Source organism: Bombus affinis, chromosome 10 (assembly GCF_024516045.1).
Source record: "Bombus affinis isolate iyBomAffi1 chromosome 10, iyBomAffi1.2, whole genome shotgun sequence".
In the NCBI taxonomy this organism is placed as follows: domain Eukaryota; kingdom Metazoa; phylum Arthropoda; class Insecta; order Hymenoptera; family Apidae; genus Bombus; species Bombus affinis.
The window spans coordinates 8,853,457-8,876,056 of record NC_066353.1 but is presented as its reverse complement, the minus strand read 5'-3'; the positions used below and the strand labels follow the sequence as shown (position 1 = coordinate 8,876,056).

At 37.2% G+C, this 22,600-nt stretch overlaps 3 protein-coding genes across 7 annotated transcripts in view; 2 read left to right on the top strand and 1 right to left on the bottom strand.

The window, feature by feature from the left end:
• The window catches only part of LOC126921067 (neprilysin-2), a 38,451-nt gene extending 29,326 nt beyond the window's left edge, over positions 1-9,125 (top strand). For 2 of the 3 annotated variants that reach the window (XM_050732276.1, XM_050732279.1), the window contains 9 exons: positions 691-839; positions 3,614-3,751; positions 4,072-4,317; positions 4,542-4,753; positions 5,154-5,330; positions 5,418-5,912; positions 6,016-6,307; positions 6,406-6,656; positions 7,384-9,125. In XM_050732276.1, the coding sequence (XP_050588233.1) occupies positions 691-839; positions 3,614-3,751; positions 4,072-4,317; positions 4,542-4,753; positions 5,154-5,330; positions 5,418-5,912; positions 6,016-6,307; positions 6,406-6,656; positions 7,384-7,722 (2,299 nt within the window). In that variant the 3' untranslated portion in view covers positions 7,723-9,125. The remainder of the gene's footprint in view (positions 1-690; positions 840-3,613; positions 3,752-4,071; positions 4,318-4,541; positions 4,754-5,153; positions 5,331-5,417; positions 5,913-6,015; positions 6,308-6,405; positions 6,657-7,383) is intronic. The other variant, XM_050732277.1, reaches the window with a different exon arrangement.
• Positions 9,123-22,600, bottom strand: part of LOC126921084 (eukaryotic translation initiation factor 3 subunit G) — a 31,707-nt gene continuing 18,229 nt past the window's right edge. Inside the window, exons 1-3 of one of the 2 annotated variants that reach the window (XM_050732322.1) lie at positions 10,805-10,964; positions 9,997-10,454; positions 9,123-9,912 (exon numbers count right to left, since the gene is read on the bottom strand). In XM_050732322.1, the coding sequence (XP_050588279.1) occupies positions 9,500-9,912; positions 9,997-10,441 (858 nt within the window). In that variant the 5' untranslated portion in view covers positions 10,442-10,454; positions 10,805-10,964 and the 3' untranslated portion in view covers positions 9,123-9,499. Of the gene's footprint in view, positions 9,913-9,996; positions 10,455-10,804; positions 10,965-22,600 lie in introns of those variants that run through there. The other variant, XM_050732323.1, reaches the window with a different exon arrangement.
• LOC126921070 (calcium homeostasis endoplasmic reticulum protein) lies at positions 10,981-17,161 on the top strand. Of its 2 annotated transcripts, XM_050732285.1 has the most exons (8): positions 10,981-11,147; positions 11,663-11,833; positions 12,439-13,105; positions 13,179-13,250; positions 13,455-13,851; positions 13,927-14,330; positions 14,419-14,784; positions 14,901-17,161. In XM_050732285.1, exons 1-8 carry the CDS (start codon positions 11,129-11,131, stop codon positions 15,193-15,195), a joined length of 2,391 nt encoding a protein of 796 aa, XP_050588242.1. In that variant the 5' UTR covers positions 10,981-11,128; the 3' UTR covers positions 15,196-17,161. The 2 variants fall into 2 exon arrangements, with proteins under 2 accessions (XP_050588242.1, XP_050588243.1); XM_050732286.1 differs by lacking the exon at positions 10,981-11,147 and having other exon boundaries at positions 11,703-11,833; positions 12,501-13,105.

Here is a 22,600-nt window from a genome sequence, read left to right as displayed (position 1 = left end):
GCAGAGCGGAGAAGATCGATCTTCGTGGATCATGTACGATCTACCAATTCCTTCCAAGGACGTAAATACGCGAGGAGCGACATAAATCTTATTGATGGTCACGTACCTGAGCGGGCCTCGCGTTAAAATTCAAATTACGTAAAACGGAATTCTGAGATATGCGGTAGAAATTGTTAATTCATGCCTAAATCTGCTATCGGTAGATTCTTAAAATAGTTTCACGTAGAAGTTTATGAATACGCGTTTTTTAAAGGTTCGCGTGATTTCTGATACGACGAATAAAGTCTTGTTTTCCTTTGCGTTATATATCTTCTCGTACGTCGTTTCATTCCGATATCTTTGATAGCAGTTTCATATCTTCGATAATTCCAGTGTTAAAAATCTTGCCACATGCCTATTCCATCTTCTTATCGTTCGGTTAACGTGTCTCTCTTTTTCGTACAAAAAGCACGAGATTATCGACGTTCAGATGAACAGCGCGATAGAAAGGGAGAAGAGAAATATTGACATCATCGTTTTTTATTTTCAATTGCGAAACTTTATTTACTGGCTTGTTAATTTTAAATCGCGTAAAACGCAAGTTTCTCGTGATAAAACAGGCCGATAATAAAATACAATGAAACGATCGCGAAGAGAAATTCGTCGAAAGGGAAAAAATATTCGTTTCGATCATTCTATGTTTTGTTTCAGAAATCCAACATGGTGGAAGAGGCGATCGACGTTGGAACGCGGGCTAACCGTGATAGCAGTTTGCGGAGTGCTCTTATGCATCGCCTTGGCTGTTGCACTCGGTGTTCTGGCTGCGAACACCGCAACCTGCGACACGTCATCTAGAAACGGTAAGAATATCTGCAAGTGCACGGTTTGACGATTTGCAGGAGATGTTGACCTATGCCTGAATCCACGATCTCGTACAAAGTGTATTCGATATCGAATACTCGTTCTCGATCGTGGTCTAAGAGCATGTTGAAAGATTAATAAGAATCGTGTTCTGCATATTTTTCCCTGACTAATTGCACTCCTGTAGTTAGGTCGTATGACTTAAGTACACGCCTTAACGAGCTTATAAATGCCATAATTACTTTCAACGTGGTTTCACGAAGACGACGAACCATCGTTACACTTCCGCTGCGATTAAAACACCGTCTAACATCGTTTAATGGCTACCATTAACAATCGTCGAAACATCGATCGGGTCCTATGATTCGTATCGTGAGTATCGGTTTTCGCCGAAATCGTGCAATTAGGATCGCAGAGTGATCGTCGCGTATCTCGAAACAACAAACGAGGAAACGGAGAAAACGATTGTCCGACGATAATCCGTAAATTGCTTCCGTTGAAACTCGTATTATGGCCTTTTAAATGATTTTAAGAAAAATCAGATAGATGTAAAAGTTTTGTCGGCTCGCGCATTGTCTTCTTCAATGACGTTGCTTCTTTTTCTTTCTTTTTTTTTCTTTTTATATAAATTGCGATGGACTTAAATAGAAATTAGTTCCACGTAATAACTAGACTGCGCATTTTATCCGTTTCTTTCCTTGCAAGTTCTTTTTCTACCGTTTTAATTCGACCCGCGTTCAACCGATAAAAATTCGGAAGCGACAAGCTTCTCGATCTCCTGCGCGAGGAAACGGTTTGATAACGGTTTCGTGGCTATGTCAAAAGGAAATATTAAAAAAGAATTTCAGTCGCGTGAAAGCTGGCCAAACGGGCTTACGATCGAGTCGTCATAAATTTCATTGACAGTTAGTGTCACGTGTGACCTATTTTCTCACGTTGATTTATCCTTGCGAATCTACGCGCTTCTCTTGGTTTCTCGAAATATCATATTGTTGCATAAAACAAGTATATTAATATTCTTTTTTCGTTCGTTAAATTTTATCGCCCCAGCCTTTGCAATCGTAGTAATTTAGTTTAAACTATCGATCTATTATTAGGACTATTAGTCTTACTTAGGAGAGTCTTAATCGCCGTTACTAACCGTACCTGACGAATGTTTATATCGTATTGTCGTTATGTAAAATCTATTTAGCCAAGGATATATGTATGTATTAATTAGTTTCGTTAGCTTCTACAGGTGCGTTGCGTAACTTAGCCCATTTCTTTCCTAGTCCAACGCATATCGAACGAAATACGTACCAACTGACTACGCGAATCATTGGGAATTCAGATGGCCAAATTTCGTACCACTACTCGTAGATGACCAAGAGCGATCGATAAAAATACACGTAATGGTTATTACGTAACGTTTAACGTATGGGAACGTAGCGTGTACTAGGTAAATCCTGAAATCAAACCCAAAAAACAGCGCTGCCGTCTTACCCTTCTCTCGTCTACGAGATTACGATCATATGAGTAAGTCGGACTTGATCGTGCGATAATCGCGTAACTTTATACGGTATGGTGAATCCGTGAATACACATTTCCTCTTTCTTTCGTTATAACGATCGGCCGACGAAGGATATACCGTATCACATCCGAAACGCGTGATTTAACGTAAAAAAGTCGTGACGTCAATAAGAGCGTCCCGATTCTGACGCATCGAGGTAAGTGATCATTGTTTTGAGAGTTACTCAGCGGGGCCAGGTCGTGCTTTTCGGTGATCCACGCCCGCGAACTAAATAAGAAGCCCAGCTTTCCAATCTGTATATTTTCGATCGAGTATCGATCGACCACCCGCTAACATCATTAAAGAAACAACCAAATATGAATCATCGAAATATTTTTACGGATCATCGGCAAACGATCATGTTTTAGGAACTAATCGTCGAGGCAATGGCGCCGATACAATGTTTCTTTTTCTTCTTCTTTTCGAACGGTCATGAAGTCGATCGATGAGAATAAAACGATCGGTTTTACGATCCGGCCAGAGTATCTCGACTTTCGCGAATGTGTAAGCGTTCGAAGGCTAGCGAAGCCTTTTCTCGCGTCTCTATTTTCGCTTTCTCTAGAGGAACAGCGATGCTTGTTAACGAGAAACGGAACGAATGCCGAAGACGAACGTGGTTGCAGGCTTTTCGATGAATTCGCGTTGATTGATAGGGGAGGTGGTTGTACACGTTTCAATGGATCAATCGCTTAAGGTTGATTACTGCGATTACACTTTGAGCGGCATCGCGTTGCACGTGTTTGCACGAAGGTTCATTCAAACTGTGAAGCGAATAGCGACTGCAACGATGTAGAAAGACGCGTGACGCCGCTGGTTAGACGGTTTAACGGTTATATTGCTTTACATTCCTCGTTCTCGGACGAGCAAATTTATTCTGGCACACCTTTTCATCATTCGAGATAATCTTCGAGATACTCTTCGAGACCGCTCTTTTAGCTACTCGTTACAGGTGGATGCGATACGTGGAAAGTGCTTTCGTATCTCGCATTCATCCTGAATGATTCTTCTCCTAGTGAATTATAGGACTTTACGAATATACGATACAGCACTGTGTAAGTGCAATGGAAATAAAACGTGATAGTAGAAATCCCTAGTCTGTTAGACGATAAGATTGCTTTGTTATCATGGCTTAAAAAACGACCGGCACTAACAATCATTAACATTGTGGTCCTGCGTTATTTTTGTGTTGCAACTGCACCTGCATCTGCGCCTGCACGAGAGTAGATCCTGTTAACTCAGAGGGATTACCATCCACAGCCGATGCCCTAAATGGATATCAACAGAATAAAGGCGTTCACGTCATTGACAAAGGATCCAGCTGTGACGAGGACGTATGTTACACGAAAGAATGTATCCATACGGGTTAGTAAAAATTTGATCAACTTAGACAAAATTATTCGTCGCGATAAAACTTTTAACCAACCCGGTCGACCTAGACGACCGTAACAGGTAGCTGGGTTTTCAATTCTATATTTTTCTGAATTTCCATTTTTTTTTCTTTTTTTCTTTTTTCTTTTTGACATCCTTATGCTGAAATTTATATAAAGATCGTAAATATTAACGTTGCAAACGCTTCTAAAAGTTTTATCGTCGCGAACGTTCAGTTCGGTTGCCTACCGCTGTAGTATTTCATTACGACACGAAAGTAATTTTACTAATAGCGCTAAATCGTGAAACTTTAGCCGCTAGATTGTTGAAGAACATGGATTCCGAGGTAGAACCGTGCGACGACTTTTACGATTTCGCTTGCGGTGGTTTTCTGAAGTCGACCATCATCCCGGATGACAAGACCAGCGTAAACACATTCACTGAAATTAGCGACGAGCTGCAGAACCAGCTAAGAGCCAGTATCGAGGAGAAAAGTTCACCGGATGAACCGAAACCGTTCAAACTCGCCAAGAATTTGTACAAGGCTTGCATGAACAAGAGTGAGTACATACATATGTACTTGGATTGGTTATCTCCTGTTTGCAATAAATAAGTAAAATGTACGTGGAAAATGTTAAACAGTAATCGCAGGACGTATGTTAGTTAGGAGAAGAAACAAATAAGAACGTAAAACGGATTGAGAAAATATGTGGTCGGGTGATTACGGAACTTTTTTAGCAGCTATTAAATAAGATGCTCAGATTGGAAAATGTAATTATTTCAGCGGTCATCGAGCAGCAAGGTTTAGACCCGTTGCTCAACATTTTGCAAAAACTCGGTGGCTGGCCTGTATTGGAAGGTGACCAGTGGAACGAAAATGATTTTAACTGGAAGGAGTCGGTGTACAAATTCCGCGAGATGGGTTACTCTGTCGACTACTTTATAGATTTCAGTATCGGCGTTGATCTGAAAAACAGCACGAAACGAACAATCGACGTACGTATGAGAACGAATTTTCAATCTTTACGCGTACCCGTAAAACTTTAATCTCTCAAGCCAGCGTGAAATCGTTCTCAAATAGAGGCGAAACGTAGAAGTCAAACGCGCGAATTGCTCGTGTAAATTTAACTTTCCTTAAAGATTGTACCATTTAGCGGAATTTTGCAATGGTAATTATTGATTGCGAATTCAAATTACATTTACAAGTATAATTCAATATTTATCTAAGCTTGAACACGTTTCTTAATAATTATGATTTTGTTTGCCAAATGAATAGATGATTTAAAATGTGCTTGCCGAAGTAGTGATTATATCAATGTCGCAACTCGGTTCAATACGAAATTTAATATTTAAGAATCTTTTTTCCATGGAATTTGAGAATGCTTTGTTCTTGCAGTTGGATCAGGCAGCCCTTGGACTATCGCGTGAATATTTGTCCAAAGGTTTCGATGATAAAATCGTGCAAGCCTACTACAGCTACATGGTTGATATCGCGGCAATTCTTGGAGCAAATAAAACCGATGCAAAAACTGAATTGAAGGAGTCGTTGGAATTTGAGATGAAACTTGCCAATGTATGTTAGTTGTTAAATCAAATCGTACGATAATATACAAAACATCGTGCAATGATTAACGAGTCGAATATAACGCTGATTCTGCAGATTTCTTTGCCGAATGAAAAACGTCGCAACGCTACTCTGCTCTACAACCCCATGACGATACGAGAGTTATCCAAGACCTATTCCAGTATCCCGTGGAAGGAATACTTCAACACTCTTCTGGCTACTAGTGCTCAAGTAGACGAAGACGAAGTCGTGATCGTTAGCGTTCCCAATTACATCACAAGCTTGGAAAAATTATTAGCCACCACACCGAAAAGGGTACAAGCTAACTATGTGATGTGGAGAGCGGCCGCGTCTTCTGTAAGCTATCTGACGGACGAAATTCGGAAGAGACAACTGCAATATTCCACGGCGTTAAGCGGAAAAACGGAGAGAGAACCCAGATGGAAGGAGTGCATCGATACAGTTTCCAGTAGCTTGGCCATAAGCGTCGGCGCTATGTACGTTAGGAAATACTTCAAAGAGGATGCCAAGAAAAACGCTGTAGACATGGTGGCTGATATTAGGCAAGAATTCACTAAGATACTCAAAAAGGTACGTTTGTTTCAGATGAGAAGACTTGTCGCTTCCACCTACAATATCACGATATGAATGCTTCCAAATTTTTTCAATTTAAAGATAATTTGACGTTCTTTAGGTTGATTGGATGGACGAAGAAACGAGAAAGAGTGCTCTGAACAAAGCAGCCAGCATGTCCAGTCACATCGCTTATCCCGACGAATTGCTGGACGACAAGAAACTGGAGAAATTTTACGAGAAACTGGAATTAACGACAGATAATTACCTAGAAGGTATCTTAAATCTGACTTTATTCGGGGTCGAGTATTCTTTCAGTAAACTGAGAAAACCTGTTAACAAGACCGACTGGGTAACTCACGGAAGACCCGCCATCGTTAATGCTTTTTATTCGTCCATCGAGAATAGTATACGTGAGTATCGTTTTATAAAAGTCGATGGAACGATAATTTCGTAATAAATCGTTGACTGATACCAAAAAGACGATAACATTTGTATAATGCTTTTGCAGAGTTCCCCGCTGGTATCTTGCAAGGTGCTTTCTTTAGTAACGATCGACCAAGGTACATGAATTATGGCGCTATCGGTTTCGTTATTGGCCACGAAATAACGCATGGCTTCGATGATCAGGGCAGGCAATTCGATAAAAACGGAAATTTGGTCGACTGGTGGGCACCGCAAACAAAAGAAAAGTATCTGGAGAAAGCAGAGTGTATTATTCACCAATACGGCAACTACACCGTGGAAGATGTTAATTTGAACGTAATGATCGACTTTTATTATACGCTGTCTTGTTTCCGTTTCTTCCTCGTTCTCAATTGTCCACGATCATTTGCGTCAACCGATACAAATATTTGTTTAATACGGATTCTAATTTTAGGGGTATTGAGGAATGTCAATCTCTTTATTCTATACATTACTTTACGTAAACTTCATCGAGCTCTTACGATGCACATAACGCTCGATATTCACCGATGATATTCAAATATTGAATTTTTTCTTACAGAGGTCAAACTCATGCATAATATGCACTTGTGAATCAAACGTTAGATAACAGCTGGTATAAACACGAAATTTGGCTTCGTAGACTAGTTATTTTAACGTAGAATAATATTTCTTAAACAACGAACATTTTCTTGACAGTTTTATTTTGTAATAATCGCAACTTTTTTGTCCGCTAAGGTTTATTGAAACCAGGCATATACAGATATAAATATTGATGACGTTCTTTCGTTTTCTTCTTTTTTAGTATCAATTTCGCGAGCTCGCTGTTTTTTAAATAGGCAATGAAACATCATAATTTATAAATCTTTCGTTTAAAGATTTGAAGGCATGTATAATAACGCCATAGAAATTTAAATGCAACGTTATATTTCTTCTTCCTTCTCTTACTTCCATTCGTTTAGAAAATAATGCATGTCTTAAATATTCATCCAGAAAGAAGGAAATATAGACATATAAAGAAGAATCGCTTCGTTTCCTGTTACAGTTAAATGGTATCAACACTCAAGGTGAGAATATCGCCGACAACGGAGGAATAAAAGAAGCCTATTTAGCATATCAAGAATGGGTACAAAGAAATCATGCGGAGCCAAAATTGCCAGGACTCCCTTATAGTCCTGAACAATTGTTCTGGATCAGTGCAGCGAACACTTGGTGTAGTAAGTACAGGCCGGAAGCGATGAAACTTCGCATTACCACTGGTTTCCACAGTCCTGGTAAATTCCGTGTTCTGGGGCCACTTTCCAACATGGAGGAGTTCTCGAAGGATTTCAACTGTCCTCTTGGCTCGAAGATGAATCCCAAAAAGAAATGCGCTGTTTGGTAAAGATCAATAGAGTGCAACAACAATGAGATAGCAGAAGTTATAGTTAACCAACAGCGATGAAATTTGTTCTTCAAAACGTTAAAGAAGAAATGATTCATGTCTGAAACAGCTTTCCTCTGGAAGTTTCGTTAGAATTGACAATCTGGTTCAGTCAGCGGAAACTGTTAGAAATAAAATTTTCGTGTAGCTCGGCGGATCGTCGTAAATCATGATGGAATCTGCTTAAGGAATAAAAGTGAAGGTGCTTCAGTAGCAGTGGAACTGATGAAATTCAATTTAGAGGCACGATCGTGCTCGAGAAAGATCTCACTAAAGATGCCCAAAGAGATCCTCGTTCATAAATTGACTTGAATTACATGGTTACACAGTGCATGTTACTAACATTGTTCGCTAATATATAAGTCCTTTTTTATGAGAGAGACGTCCGAGTTCCGACTAGTATTGTAAATAAAGAAACCAACGAGAAACGAGGCAGCGCGTCATGATGATATGAAATTTTCTGTAATTGCATTCTAGGAAATCGAATAAGCGGGTGTTGTAGGTTCTGAAATATTGAAGAAAAATGGAACGAAAATGGACACGTTTAAACTGTGATGATTTTATAGGAAACGACAATAAAATAGTGAAAACGGTCTTTCGATTAAAACTGTAGGATGACGCGCAAACAAAAAAATATATATATAATTATATTGTTAATTATATTTTCAAATGACATTGTTTTACTGATATATATATATATATTTATATTTATATATATATGTATATATATATATTATTAATATATATATTTATATATATGTATATATTAAACGATGAAGTTAATACGTGTTTTTTTGCTATCTGTATGATATTCATTAGGCTCAGTTGAGCAGCGTAAGGTTGTTCATTAGAGTTACCATTTCAAAGTACTTAGACAATGTAGTATTAATCGTAGTTTTTAACGTACAGGTGATGAATAAACACCTGTGTGATTACTTTTATACTATTTTACTTTTGTTTTTGCATCTATGTATCACATAAGCGTTTATTTGTATCGGAATTTCTTTGTTTCTCGATTTCAATCACAACATTACCGCGTGAGGATCTAACACTTAGAGCCAGCGATACTACTTATATTTATTATAATATCATATTATTTTAAGTTTAAACAGTTTAAATGTATTCAGTTTAGGTTTAAATGTATCCAGTGTATTTTTGTTGAATATAAAATTTTTAGAAAAATATCAAAGAAAAAATTTCATCTTAAATTTGACAATAGGATTGAATACGAATGTCTTTTTACATGTTATATATTGCAAATATGTACACATTTTTAGTTATATTATACAATTCCTTGAATAAAATAAAATCATAAAATACCTAACATAGGAATTGTTAACAACCAATAAATACGCTCCAAGTTTCATGGCATATTATTTATTTTTGATCAAAAAGGAGATAAGGATACAAATTACATTTTAATTGATACATCATTTTTTAAAGTAACGAATACAAGAACTTCATGTTCGAATGAATTAAAAATGATAATAAATTGTGACACCAGGAAGCAGAGTTGTCATTTCGCAGTTGGTCGCATATAATTTAAATAATTATATTAATAAACTACAAATATGGTTATGAATATATTTGCTACGCTAATTTTTATTGTGCAATGCATTAAAATTTGAAATAAAAAGTATTGTACTCTGCTCCTGGTGTCACAATTAAACATCTGCATATCATCTATATTTTTACGCGGTGTGTAATCCAAGTAACGAAAATCGAATTTTCATTTAACTCAATTACTTTGCTGTTGCGGTTTTGACCAATCTACATTCAAGATAAGGTGATCGTAGCCATACCCATTAAGCGTAGCAATAGCTTTTGCTGCTTCCATTTTATATTTGAAATGTACATAGGCAAATCCTTTGCAAAGATTAGTTTGTTTGTCCTTTGCAAGATAAAACTTAAGAACAGATCCAAATGGCTTGACAAGTTCATCCAAATCTGCATCTGTAGTACTTTCTGATAAATTGGAAATACGAATAGCAGTAGTATCGTCACGTCTTTGCATCTGCATAGAATCTCCTCGTTTACTGCCTCCATCGCGCATGCCAGGTGGTATGTATTTACTACCCTGAGGTTTCAATTCTGTCATTGCTCCAGGAGCACTAGTATTAATAAGTGGCTTTTTATCATCTGGCACTTTACCTGCAAATTAAATCACATATTCTATAGAATCATATAATCTTAAATGTTTCTTTCTAAAAATTAATTTATCATAATGAAACATACCTCCAGCAAGGACAGTGTCTTTGTAAGGGCATTTGGAAGTCCAATGGTCTCCATTACAATTACGACATTTAACTACACCTTTATCTCCCATACTCTTCAACTTGTCAAGGCTATCTTCTTCAACCTTATTTTCTTCTTCTTTACTAGAAATGAATTGCATGAAGACATCTTCACCTCCAACTGTAGTAGCAGGATTAGGTCCAGGTCGGTCATCTGCAGAGTCTCCGAATTTTGCCCAATTTTTACGGGCGGCAATTGTCTTTGAAACAACACGTCTCTCGATCTTATATGTTCGAACTACCTTGACCTTTTTATTATCTTGATTGTACTTGTATTCAGTGAGGATTTTAAACCCATTTTCATAAGTCTCTGAAGGCGGAGGTAACGCTCCTCCCTCTTCTTCTACTTCATCTGCCCAGCTGGATTTTACTTCTGCTACAGGCATTCCCGTAATTTACCTGATACAGACAAATATTACTATTAATGATATTTTCAAATTATCCAATAATAGATGAAAAATATAAAATTAAACTGCTTTGAATATATGACAGACGTGACGCAATAGGTTAAGTAGTAACATTAGTAAATGAAACGATATTGATAATATTAAAGCTGTTTAACTACAATAGGCAACAAATAATTAAAACGTAACAAAGTAAACGTCACATAAAAGGAATTTATAATATTGTATTTTGTAATATAGTGAACACATTGTGAGAAAAGACACGTTTACGTTAGAAAATTGTAAAAATAATGTGACGGTACAAACTTTATCTTTTGATGAAAATATATTAGCGTGAATATTTACCGTTCAAAGTTATTGCACAGAGAATCGATGTGAACACAATTATTATAAAAAATTGACAGAAAGCAAACTCTATGAAACGTAAATGAAAATGAGCCGAAATGGAGAATTTTCCGCATGTGATAAATTGGCGTGTCAGCCGCTCTAGTGGTGGTTTTTTGAAACATGAATACTCGAGTATTAATGGCGACGTCTAGCGTTGTCGTGTTCAGTGTGAAAAAATAATGTTTTCCGGAACCGTACCACAATCGTGTAGGGAAAAGTGTTAACGAAAATAATAACAAACGTGATCGAATTCGGTGTAAAAGTAAAAGAGTAATCGTGATAATGGACCAGGCACCTGCAGGTAAGAAAAGAATGTTGTGATTTGGTGATTTGGCCAAGCGCGGTCTTGCACATTCCCACTCCGGGCGAGCATATTAACGTTCCATCTTTTTTATTAACCGTAATGTCTATGATCTATCATTTTAGCATTTTAGTTAGTCAGAATTGGGGATTTATGAGTTTCCATGCAATGGAAATAATGAGATACGTTTTAAAAAGACAAAATGTAGATTCTAAATAGTAGGTTATGTAAACCTGTGCAGCGTATTAGGCTACCATTAAAAAGCAATTCACTCGACGAATTAAATTATCCTCAGGCAAATCTCCGTAGATACGTTCACAAAGTGATAAATTTCAAAACAGATTCAATATTTCAGGTTACGATGGGCTGATTTAGGACTGCGTACTTTAAAAAAATAAGAGATCCTATTTCAGTACTGTATTTAAATATTGCCATTTATATTGTAATAATTGTATAAGTAATTCATTATTGTTAGGTTATTGTACTAATTCTGTTTATTTTGGTATAATACCCAGATACAGAGTTACGGAACATCATAGACAAACTGGCTCAGTTTGTGGCTCGCAATGGACCAGAGTTTGAGCAGATGACGAAAAACAAGCAGAAGGACAACCCAAAATTTGGTTTCCTGTTCGGTGGAGAGCACTTCAACTACTATCAATACAAAGTGACTACAGAGCAAGCCAGTAAGTGGGATACAGCCCCTTAACAGCTACAACAATTGAGAAGCATAATGGCCATGCTTTATTCAACGAACAAGGAATGACTTTGAAAAAGAGATACGGGTGAAAGGGTCTGAATTCGTCATAGTGAACATACAAAACTATTATTCATCGAATATGAGCACTTCGTTTCAAGATTTTGGGATTGCTATTTATTAAGCAGAATGCTTTAGCTAAAGACATATTCTATTTCTTGGCAATGGTGATTTTAAGAAGATGTAGTTTTAAGATTCTTAATGGAGCTTGTCTAATACGGACTACATTGTTGATATATTGCTTCAATCTATGTGGGAACTGCAACCCACTATAATACCCTGTAATACCCTAGTACTGTAAAAAAAAAAGTAAAAAATACATGTATATATATATAATATATAAAACAGGGAAAGAATATAGTGCTCCCAAAAGACTTACCGAATTTTCGATATAATTCTCTAATAAATGCCAAGAATTTTATTATGCACTGGTAGAGGATAAGACTCAACAGAAATTGGACTATTTGTATACTTTTTCAATATCCATTGAAGGAATCAAACATCTTACAATAATCCACCGTCATTCGTTTACAGTTTTAAAGCAAAAAGGAATAAATCCAATGCAAAATGCAGACCCACGTTTAAACGTTTCGCAGCAGCAGCAGCAAACAGCCGCTACCGTCGCGCAGCCACTGAATAACGTCAATCTTGCACCTGGCCTAAATACTCAGAACAATGGATTAAATCCAGTTGTGGGAATTGGACCAGTGGGAAATCAAGGTGGTCCAGTTATACCTGGAGTACTAGGACAAATTGGAGGGCCAGGAAATGCAGGACCACAAATTGGACCAGTCCCTGGTGCTATGGGAGGTGTGAATCCATCTATTGGTGGTGTTACTCAACCGGTTAACATTGGCGGACCTCCTGGATGGCTTCAAAATGAGTTAGCAAATCTTCAGTCACAGCAGACAACGCTACAGGAACAAGTTAGACAATCAGAACAAAATCTGGCTGCGCAACATGCTGCATTGATGGCACAACAACAAGGAAGGGTTGAGGATGCTGTGAGACAAGCTCAAGAAACAGCTTTACAAAACAGTGCACAAAGCACAAACACAGACCTTGCTGCATTTGATGCGGTATTACAGCCTATCATTGATAGTTGCACAAAAGATAGCATAAGTGCAGGGAAAGCCTGGATACTTCAAAATTCGATTACTCCGCAAAGTAATCAAGTCGTTGCGGATCATTTGCTGAAAAAGTATGTTATATTTGACTTTAGCCACATACTATTAACAGTAGTAAATCAATTAATTTTTTATTGTTTCTTTCAGAGTCATTCAGGCAACCAATTTTAGTCATAAACTCCATATTATCTACCTGGTCAATGATGTCCTACATCATTGGTAAGTATAATATTTGTTTGGAAAAACAGTAACAGATCTTATATCTTAAAACATTTGTAACAGATTTGAATTAAATTACATTATCTAATTAAGTGTGAATGGAAAATTTAACACTTCAATTTCAGTATAAATATAATATTTATAATAGTTTGATAACTTTCATAAAAATAGTTGTGCACGATATTTAATTTTAAACTTCTTTAGTGCAAGAAAAAAATCTATGGATCTTCGCAAGGCGATGGAAAGTGTTGTTGTTCCCATGTTCTGTAACACTTCATTAGCTGCATCAGAAGAACAACTTAATAAATTAAATAAGCTATTAAGTTTATGGGAGTCAAAAAATAATTACTTTGATGAAGGAATTATAGATAAATTGAAACAGCCAAGCACATCTTGGTCTGAATATCAGGCTAACTTGGTTGAACAACATGCCAGCGCAATTACACCGATTACTACATCAACGAAACAAACCTTTGATAATTATCAAGCACAACATCAAGCGTTTGTTACACATGCTTTGAGACAAATTCAAAATATTGAGCAACAAAAGATCGCAATTGATCAACAGTTAAAAGCCCCTCCTCCGCCACCACCGCAATTGGTAAGTTGATCTTCTTTCCTGTACGTATTATGTATATATATTCGACAAACGATAATAGAAATTCATACTTTACAGAACCAACAAAATATGTCTCTGCCACCTAGTCATTCCGGTCCTCCCGCTCCAATAAGCACAGATGTAAATTTCAGTCAACCACCACCTGGATGGGGTGTACCACCCGGGAATGAACCTCCACCGTTTTCAAATGTTCCATTGCCAGATTTTTCAAAACCACCGCCTGGATTTGGTCCCCCACCTGTTATACACGAGCCCTCTGTTGAAGATTTAATGCCCAGTATGCCTTATTACGAACTTCCTGCTGGCTTGATGGTACCTCTGATCAAATTAGAAGATGCCGAATATAAACCTTTGGATCCAGAAGCCATTAGGCTTCCACCACCAGCTCCCCCAAGCGAACGACTAGTAGCGGCTGTAGAAGCATTCTATGCGCCACCGAACCATGATTCTCCACGGGACAGGTAAAGGCATATAATGCAAATTATACACAAACTAATTATGTTTGAAATTTCGAGTTAAGTTTTTAATTTTAATATCTACATATTATAGCGATGGGTGGGAAAAATTAGGTTTATACGAGTATTATAAAGCAAAGAATGCCGCGCGTAAGCGTAAAGAAGAAGATATAGCAGCTGGTATAAGACAAAAATCAAAATCGCCGTCACCAATTCTAAGGCCAAGATCCAAAAGTCCTAGTCCACCAAAGAAACGATATCGAAGTAAATCGCGAAGTAGATCACGCTCAAGATCTAGAGGTAGAAGCAGATCTAGATCTCCTGCTGCTAATCATAGACGTAACAGTCGAAATAGCAATCATAATAACAGAAGCAGAAGAAGGAGAAATAGCAACAAGGATCGAAGTCCTGATAGGAGAATGGACAGGCAAGATCGAAGTCCAACTCCACCCAGTTTCCTGTAAGTATTAGTACTTAGTATAAAAAGATATTCTCTATATATGTGTGTGTGTGTGTGTGTATGTGTGTATATATATGTATATATATATTTGATTTCTACGAATAAATTCCTTTCAGCGGATCAACCTACAGTAAAGCTCCTCAAGAAATTAGTCTCGATGAGAGTAACAAAGGTCATCAGTTGCTCAAAAAAATGGGTTGGGGCGGTGCGGGACTTGGTGCCAATGAACAGGGTATTGAAGCTCCAATATCAGGGGGTGAAATTAGGGATAAGAATGATCAATATAAAGGCGTCGGTATTAATTTAAATGATCCATACGAGAACTTTAGAAAGAGTAAGGGACAAGCGTTCATAACTAGAATGAAAGCAAGAGCGGAAGAACGTGCCGAAGAAAGGGGTGAACGGGACTGAATCTAATCAGGATAAATAATTAATTTGTCTATAATCTTTTCGATGAAATATAATTATCGCATGCAGTACGAATTCGCATGCTCTCACAACCGTAGTCGACACAAATTTCCAACGATCAATGTTCTACAATTCTACGATGTAACTTGTGTAATGATTTATTTTAATCTTTATATTTTTTTCAATCTCTATTAGAATAATCAACGTTTTATATCCATTCTCTTATTTCATTGCATAAATGTTATACGATAATTGTTTATTATTGAAATTGCAAAGTTACAACGTACATTTATACATATGTTATAGAATTATGTATTCTTGTTATAAGTAACGATCAATTTTATATTTTTAATTCAAGGAAACAGAGAAAGTGCATTGACTGAATATTGTGTCGATCATTCGTGGGCGCAAATCATTTATCTGTATATTTCCAATTGAAAAAAATACTACGAGTGAATGATGAAAAATATGAACAATTGTTTATAAACTTAATTACGTGTCAGTTCATAAATAAGACAAGGATTACGAAAGTTTGCTGTTATACTTGCAATGGCTGTTACATACTAAATTCAATTTTCGTGGTGCATAACGCGAAAAGAAAAAATATAATTTTATGTATCTTTTGTACATTGTGTACAAAACTATTCGATTTTCGGCAAAGTTACCGTTAATAATAATAGATGGTTTGTCTATCGATAATTGGAGATATCTTGATGAAAATAATAACCAAGTACACCAAAAGGATCGATTAATCAATATTGACCAATCGCACGGTTTATGTTCATCGCGAACATGACATGCAAGATTACATATTATGTAATTGTATTCTGCACGGCAAAAAAATTCATTCTGTTTCCATATGAAACGATGATAAATTAATTCGCTGAATGTCTATATAAGAGAATAAGAGAATATCGTGCACTTATCATCCGCACGTAAAAAAACAATATATGAAATTTAAAAAGTACTTGTATTTAGTAAGTTAATAAATGATTATATTCGATACATAAGATAAAATCGAGGAATAAGCATTATATGTTTAAACATAATGGTAGAAGAAAAGAATTGTAGAAAGAACGAGCGAAAGAGAGGAAAAATGTTCTTAATTAGAGTTAGCACGTCCTCGAGGCGTGCTATTGACGTACACTCGTACAAACTCTGCAGAAAATCATCGTAGATGTTGTTAAAGAAAATTAATTTAATCGGTTCAAAGATATTCCAGAATAATAATGTTCTTAGACTTTTTATATTGGTAGATTTATCGCCAGCTGTCACGTGCACGCGGATTCAAAGAAAAATAAAAAGATCTCGATAACTGGCTAGGAACAGCCGACATCCGATGGCATTGTTAATCGTCAGTTGCCTTCTTGAACTCCCCTAGTGGCAGTCGATATTGGAACCGAATACATAAATCCAACGTCAAACCGGTTTCACAGCGATAACAGTCAGAAGCCACACACTTGGTGGCGTAAACAACGCCGGAAAGATGTGTGCGTTTTCCTATAGCTATCCTATAACTTCACTCTCATTTTAGTATTCTTTTTACGTGTATCACGTGATATATTTTTATCGAACGAAATCTATACATAAGAAATGTAATAAAATGCTTACGTCGTAACGGATCTCGAAGTATCAATCAAGAAATTGGTGTTTGTAAATTTGGAAAGGTCATTTAATATCTATTGAGCATCTTAATTTCTATTCGGTATTTCTTTTTCTTTTTGTCATAAATATTGTGTATCATGACAGTCGTAATATCGTTCGATAATATTCGTTTGTCGAAAGTCCCAAAGATAAATAATTTGGTTCCCAAAGATCGTAAACATTGAATTCGACGATGATTCTGCAGTATTAACGGCCTCCTTGGAAGTCAATTTCGTCGAAGGCAAAGGTCGATGATAAAATGCAACAGTTAAAACAATAGAAAGAAAAAAAGCAGAATGGAATTAATAAATGGAAAAATATAGTTTGTGGGAGAATATTTTTTTCTGAACAATTTATATAATATAACGTTATTGTATCGGTCTCGAGATGCAGTCATGCCAATGTACTCGATGGTAATATACGTACTTTGCTTGCGTGATCGATAACGAAATATATAATTACAAAAAGAATATACAGACGCCAAATATACATTGGATGGTTTTATAACTGCAGTGTAATCAAACACGATCTACCTCTTTCGCAAAGCATGACGTCACGTTACAATAATCGCGCATACGTAACAACAGATTGGCACCAAAAAGTCGTGTTTTTTGTGGATCGATCGATTGTTTATCTCGAATCAAAAGACGATTGTATTTAAAAGAACCGACTACGTTCGTGGGAAACCGGTACGTATATGTATAAGTTGGTCGACTGATGCAGCAGGTTTAAGCAAAACGTGACATCGAGTCCGAAAATGTAAGGATAAATATGTGTATGAGGATATGCGAAGATAAAAAATAGATTACGTTAACGATTTTGACGGTGGCACGTAACCATTGGTACATGCTTACTTCAGAAGTGTTATTCTTAAAACATAATCTTTAAATTCGCGACTACAGATATTCTTCGAAAAAAATCGGAAAGTGAATACATTTACAAAATATTCCTTTTCATTCGTTTTAATTTGCTGTCTTTTAAACCATCAGCTTTTCAAACTGATACGTAAATACCTCGTATTATACAGCAATAAAAAGGTATATTTTTAGTAATTTTTAGATCGATATTTCACATACGTAAGATTTTTAATATTTCGATGATTTTATTTAATCTATGTTTGTTCCGTTCTAAGTATGCCGGTGAATAATGAAAAACACGACCTTTCGAATATTCGCTTCATTCATAAAATGAATATTTAATTTTGCGACACGGATTTTAATGTGTAGACACCGATAATGTTATTCATAAACTTTTACGTATTGGATAGAATTTAATTTTTCGAAACAGTGTTTTGTACCTACAGTGTAGTAACAATAACGAAGTTGACAAGTTACAAAATTACACATTCTGATATCAACCCTATTTTGTTAAGGCATAAAAGTAAAAAAGGTAAGAAAAATCTAATCAGTACATAATAAGATCATGGCAGTTCGTGTGACGCCATTCTAAACGACGAAAAAGAATTTGTATGTGAGTAAAATGAATCTCATATTACTGACTACACGCAGTAGGTGCCACGTATCATTTTACCCTCATTTGTCAAGGTTTTCACGGACGTTGTCAAATTAGAACGACTCTCCTTGGACCTGTTACGTTCAGGGTTCCATATAAAGACATATCGCAGTTTCGTCGCTCGATTACAACAGATTGCAGCATTCTTCTATGTTGTACGATGAACATAATAACAGTCTACTGAAGTTATGGTAACGTCGAATAGAATGAAATAAAAGTTTCACTGAACGATCGAAATATTCTCAAACTTACAGAACATGAATATATAAACATTTGTAGACACGAATTGCTCGTGTTATTGGTATCATCAACCTTGTGCCATTTCTACATTTGTTCGACAAATGGCGAATAAATTGTCCATATTATTAATTTTAATTACTTATAGCGAATGTTAAGAGTATTTTTGCAAATTTTATAAATAGGACGTATACTAGCAACAGTTGCGAAGAAAATAATTCAACTCTGCGATAATTAATTCACCGATTCTCAAGCATTAACTACCTTTTGAAAGTCAACTATAAATCACGATCTGTCGCAGGTAACAGGTGACCTCAAAGTAATCAGAAACCGGATCTCGCACTCGATCCGCGTATTTAGGCCGGAAGTGCGTCTCTAAGGTTCGCTTTAAATAGTCACTCAGCCTGTTGGTTTCCTTATAAGTAGGTATCGATAACAAGTACCCATCGTTGATTTCAAACCAACATTCTAGACAATCTATTCTTAGTATTATGATAACAGAGTTATAATTAGCTCTTCGTCTTGGTAATAATTACTCTGCTATGGAATTTTATCTGAATTTCAATAACACGTCATTATAAAATAAATATCAAATTGGACCGATATATTTATTAAAAGATACCAAAAAAAATACCGCTATTTCCCATATTCACATTATTTGCAAATAGAATATTCTAAACGTTACTCGAACGAAATAACGAATATCTGAAACGTCAGAATAAAAGCTTTCATTTATATCGTGTAACTTGATCCGACCATAAGTTAGTTGTTCAAATAAAATGGAACATTCTCGATCACTCTCGCTATTAATCGAACTCTCATTTCTCAATCTTATTACTGAAAATTTTCATATATTTTGCAGGAAGACTCGGTCGATCTGTTCGTGTATACATTGCAATTCTTTTTTTCCCAATTGCTTGGCACCTCCTTCTTCTTTCGCGACCGAAAGGTGCACGCAAAGAGACGCCACGATGAACGTGCAGTGATCGGCATACCTGCGTGTCGGTTGACTCGGACAGAGAAAACGGGTTAGCGTGACTCGTGAATTAGAGAGAACCGCGTGCATTCGCAACAGTGCCGGTAGAGGATCGCGGACGAGGATAGAGAACGCGCGGAGTCGCGCGAGTGGAACGAGGACGACGAGAAGGTACCGCGTTGCATTCCACGTGATCAAGAGAAGGGCACGCCTCGGCCGTCGAGTCACGCGCTCGACCACGCGTTTATCCTTACCGACACGTGCACGCAATGTGTCCGACCGCGCACTCGGTAGAACAGAGAGCTGGTTATTTTCGCATACGGTGCACGATGACATCTCTTGGACGTTAGTCCATTATACACGTCGAATTACGAACGATGCGACACCGTGCGGTTGCATCAGATTCCCGTGTAATCGTTTGACTTTGGAAATGCAACCTCTTTCATACGGATCTGTTTAAATAACGTAACTTTTCGATTGTGTAATATCGCGTCTCCGCGCTATGTCGTTCTTTTAGAATTATCGACTTCGATCGAGGTAGCTGAAGGATAGGCGAGTTATGTAGCACAAGCGAAGTTATGGTATCCTTCTGGAACGCTATATCGTACTTACACAGGCTGGCTGGGAATTATTGGTTTTTACAGAATTAGGAATTCAATGTACCATTGACAGTATATATGTATAGGATTTTTCAAAATGAATGCTCAAAGCTGATCGACGAATCTTATTCTCCATACTTGGATACGTATAACAGCGATCAACGTATTGAAATTCTGCAACAATTATTTTTAATTAATTCTCGTATATGTTAATGTTCACAGCTGGTAGTTTCCCCGTGTGCTTTCAGACAAATCGTTGATTCGTATCGCGAAGATTAAATTGGAGCGTGAGATACTGTAGCGTAAATACATTGTCCGATGAGCTCCGTACTATAAAAAGGAGAGAAACATTCGTGGGATTTTCAGGTTCAAGTACGAAGCCGCGTTCGAAGTTTATTTCTTGGGAACGCGCGGACCTATCAGGATTTGTTCAAGGGAATCGAAAGCTATCCAGAGCGAGAAGGAAACGCAACGTAACCGGCTGTAATTATGCGTCGGCCAGGCGAATGTTCTAATTTGTCAAGGACAAACGAGCGAACATTGCTGCGAAACGTGATTTTCAGGCGATAATCAAGGGGAAGCACCTCGATGCATTCAACGATGCAATCACCGTGACGTAATTACTTTCACGTGCCCTCGCTCGACCCTTGTGTAACGTTCTTTTTTTCCTCTCTTTTTTTTTTTTTCATCGTTGTTCTAAAACCGTGGCCACATCAATTTCACTTTGTCGCGTCATTACTAATTCAACGTTCTTCGATTTTACGTAATGCGGATTGCGTGGTCTTGAAACACTACGTCAAAATTGACACAGAGTGACAGAGGAACACAGGTAACGTACTTCATTCATAAAAATTTAGAAGATTCATTCGAGATACGTTGTGGTGGATATTAGAAGAATGACTACAAGGTACAAAAGTAATCGTAATACAGCATGTCTGTGAAAAAGCTGCAAACATCGCTGAATATTCATCGACGTGTGTTCACCGAGCCAGCCGTTTTATCTAAAAGTCACGTAGGCATCACAGTTGAGACATGGTCACCGTTTGAACGATGCATAATTTAATTCCAGCTCAAAGAGGAATCGTCGAGTGCTCTAGAAGGAATTTAAATTGCCCCGTCTTGTGGTAGAATCCGGAATCAAAGGTTAAAGATCTGTCCACGATAACGACGCCCTATCGGGCCTATTTGTGACGAATCGTTCGAGTACCAAAATATCGCAGACCATACGTTACGGTCAATTGATGGGCATTAGGTTCAATAATTTCGTTTTGGAACGAGTACGAAGACCAAGCCGATTAATGCATGACACAGGACACGTAATGGTGTACCAGATCAAGAATAACTCGGAGTCGCCACAGATTGCGTTTATTTTCTCCTGAGCCGTGCAGAAAATAAAACGCCTATTTTCGAATCGGTCGTGTTACGCGCGTACTCGTGCATACGTCAAGTTCGTAGCCGCTTTAAAGGGAGAACGAGCCAAAATCTTCACTATCTTGGTAATATGAATATTTAAACCGAATGCATCGTACGTCGAATATCGTAAGATCGTTTGATCGAGCATTATCGACATTATCGGACATTCTCGAATATGGTCAGTATCCTAAGTTAATATTTTTCACGGTATTGCTTATTGCTTAAAACTAATCAGAGAAATTTAATACGAACACCGTTGACGATTCCTTTGTTTGCAGACTGCCTCGTTCGTCTTGGAATTTCTCGTCCACCAGCAGGCCACCGTTTACATAAGTACAAGTGCTTATACTTTCTAGTCCGTCTGTAGACGTTCCACGTTCAACGTCATAAAAGTGTTTCGTAATGCGTAATCCCAGTGGCAAAAACGCATCGTTAATTACGTTCTTTCCGCGCGTTATCGTAATTTCTTTTTAGTTGCAACGCAGTCGCGCGATCGACCAATGAAAATAATTACCCACGCGACGTGTTCGATCTCGTGTGTATATTTGTACGTGTAACAGAAGCGAGATCTGGATTCCACAGGTGACCTGTAAAAGTAGAAAAGTATGTCGCCTAGAACAAGCGTTATGAGTGAGATTAAAATCGTTTAACTTCGCAGTTAAATCGGCCAAACGCTACACCGTTTCTGGTTTTCCCGCTTCGTTTATATCACATTATTCATTAGAGACGTGCGACGACCTTATTTGAAAAGGTTGTCACATTGTCAATTACTGCCTCGCATGTTTTATTTAAAGCGACGTGCACAATATCAAATTGATTGCAAACGGTACGTTTTCAAATCGTTACAATAATGGCAGTATACACGTGAAATATCGATTTCCTTAATCGTGCCCATAGAGTCGCGGTATTTTTTACGATGAACTTATCGTTTGTTTCGAAAGCTCAATTATAAATATACAGTAGACCTTCTTTATGTTAACCTATGAGAGGCAAGCGGTTTATATAATGAGAGCTCACTATTTTCCCT

What these genes read in the sequence shown, in the direction of transcription:
- LOC126921070 (XM_050732285.1), top strand. An exon ending in AGTGACTACAGAGCAAGCCA is followed by an intron (nt 11,834 to 12,438) that starts GTAAGTGGGATA and finishes ATTCGTTTACAG; the next exon opens with TTTTAAAGCAAAAAGGAATA. An exon ending in CTCCGCCACCACCGCAATTG is followed by an intron (nt 13,852 to 13,926) that starts GTAAGTTGATCT and finishes CATACTTTACAG; the next exon opens with AACCAACAAAATATGTCTCT.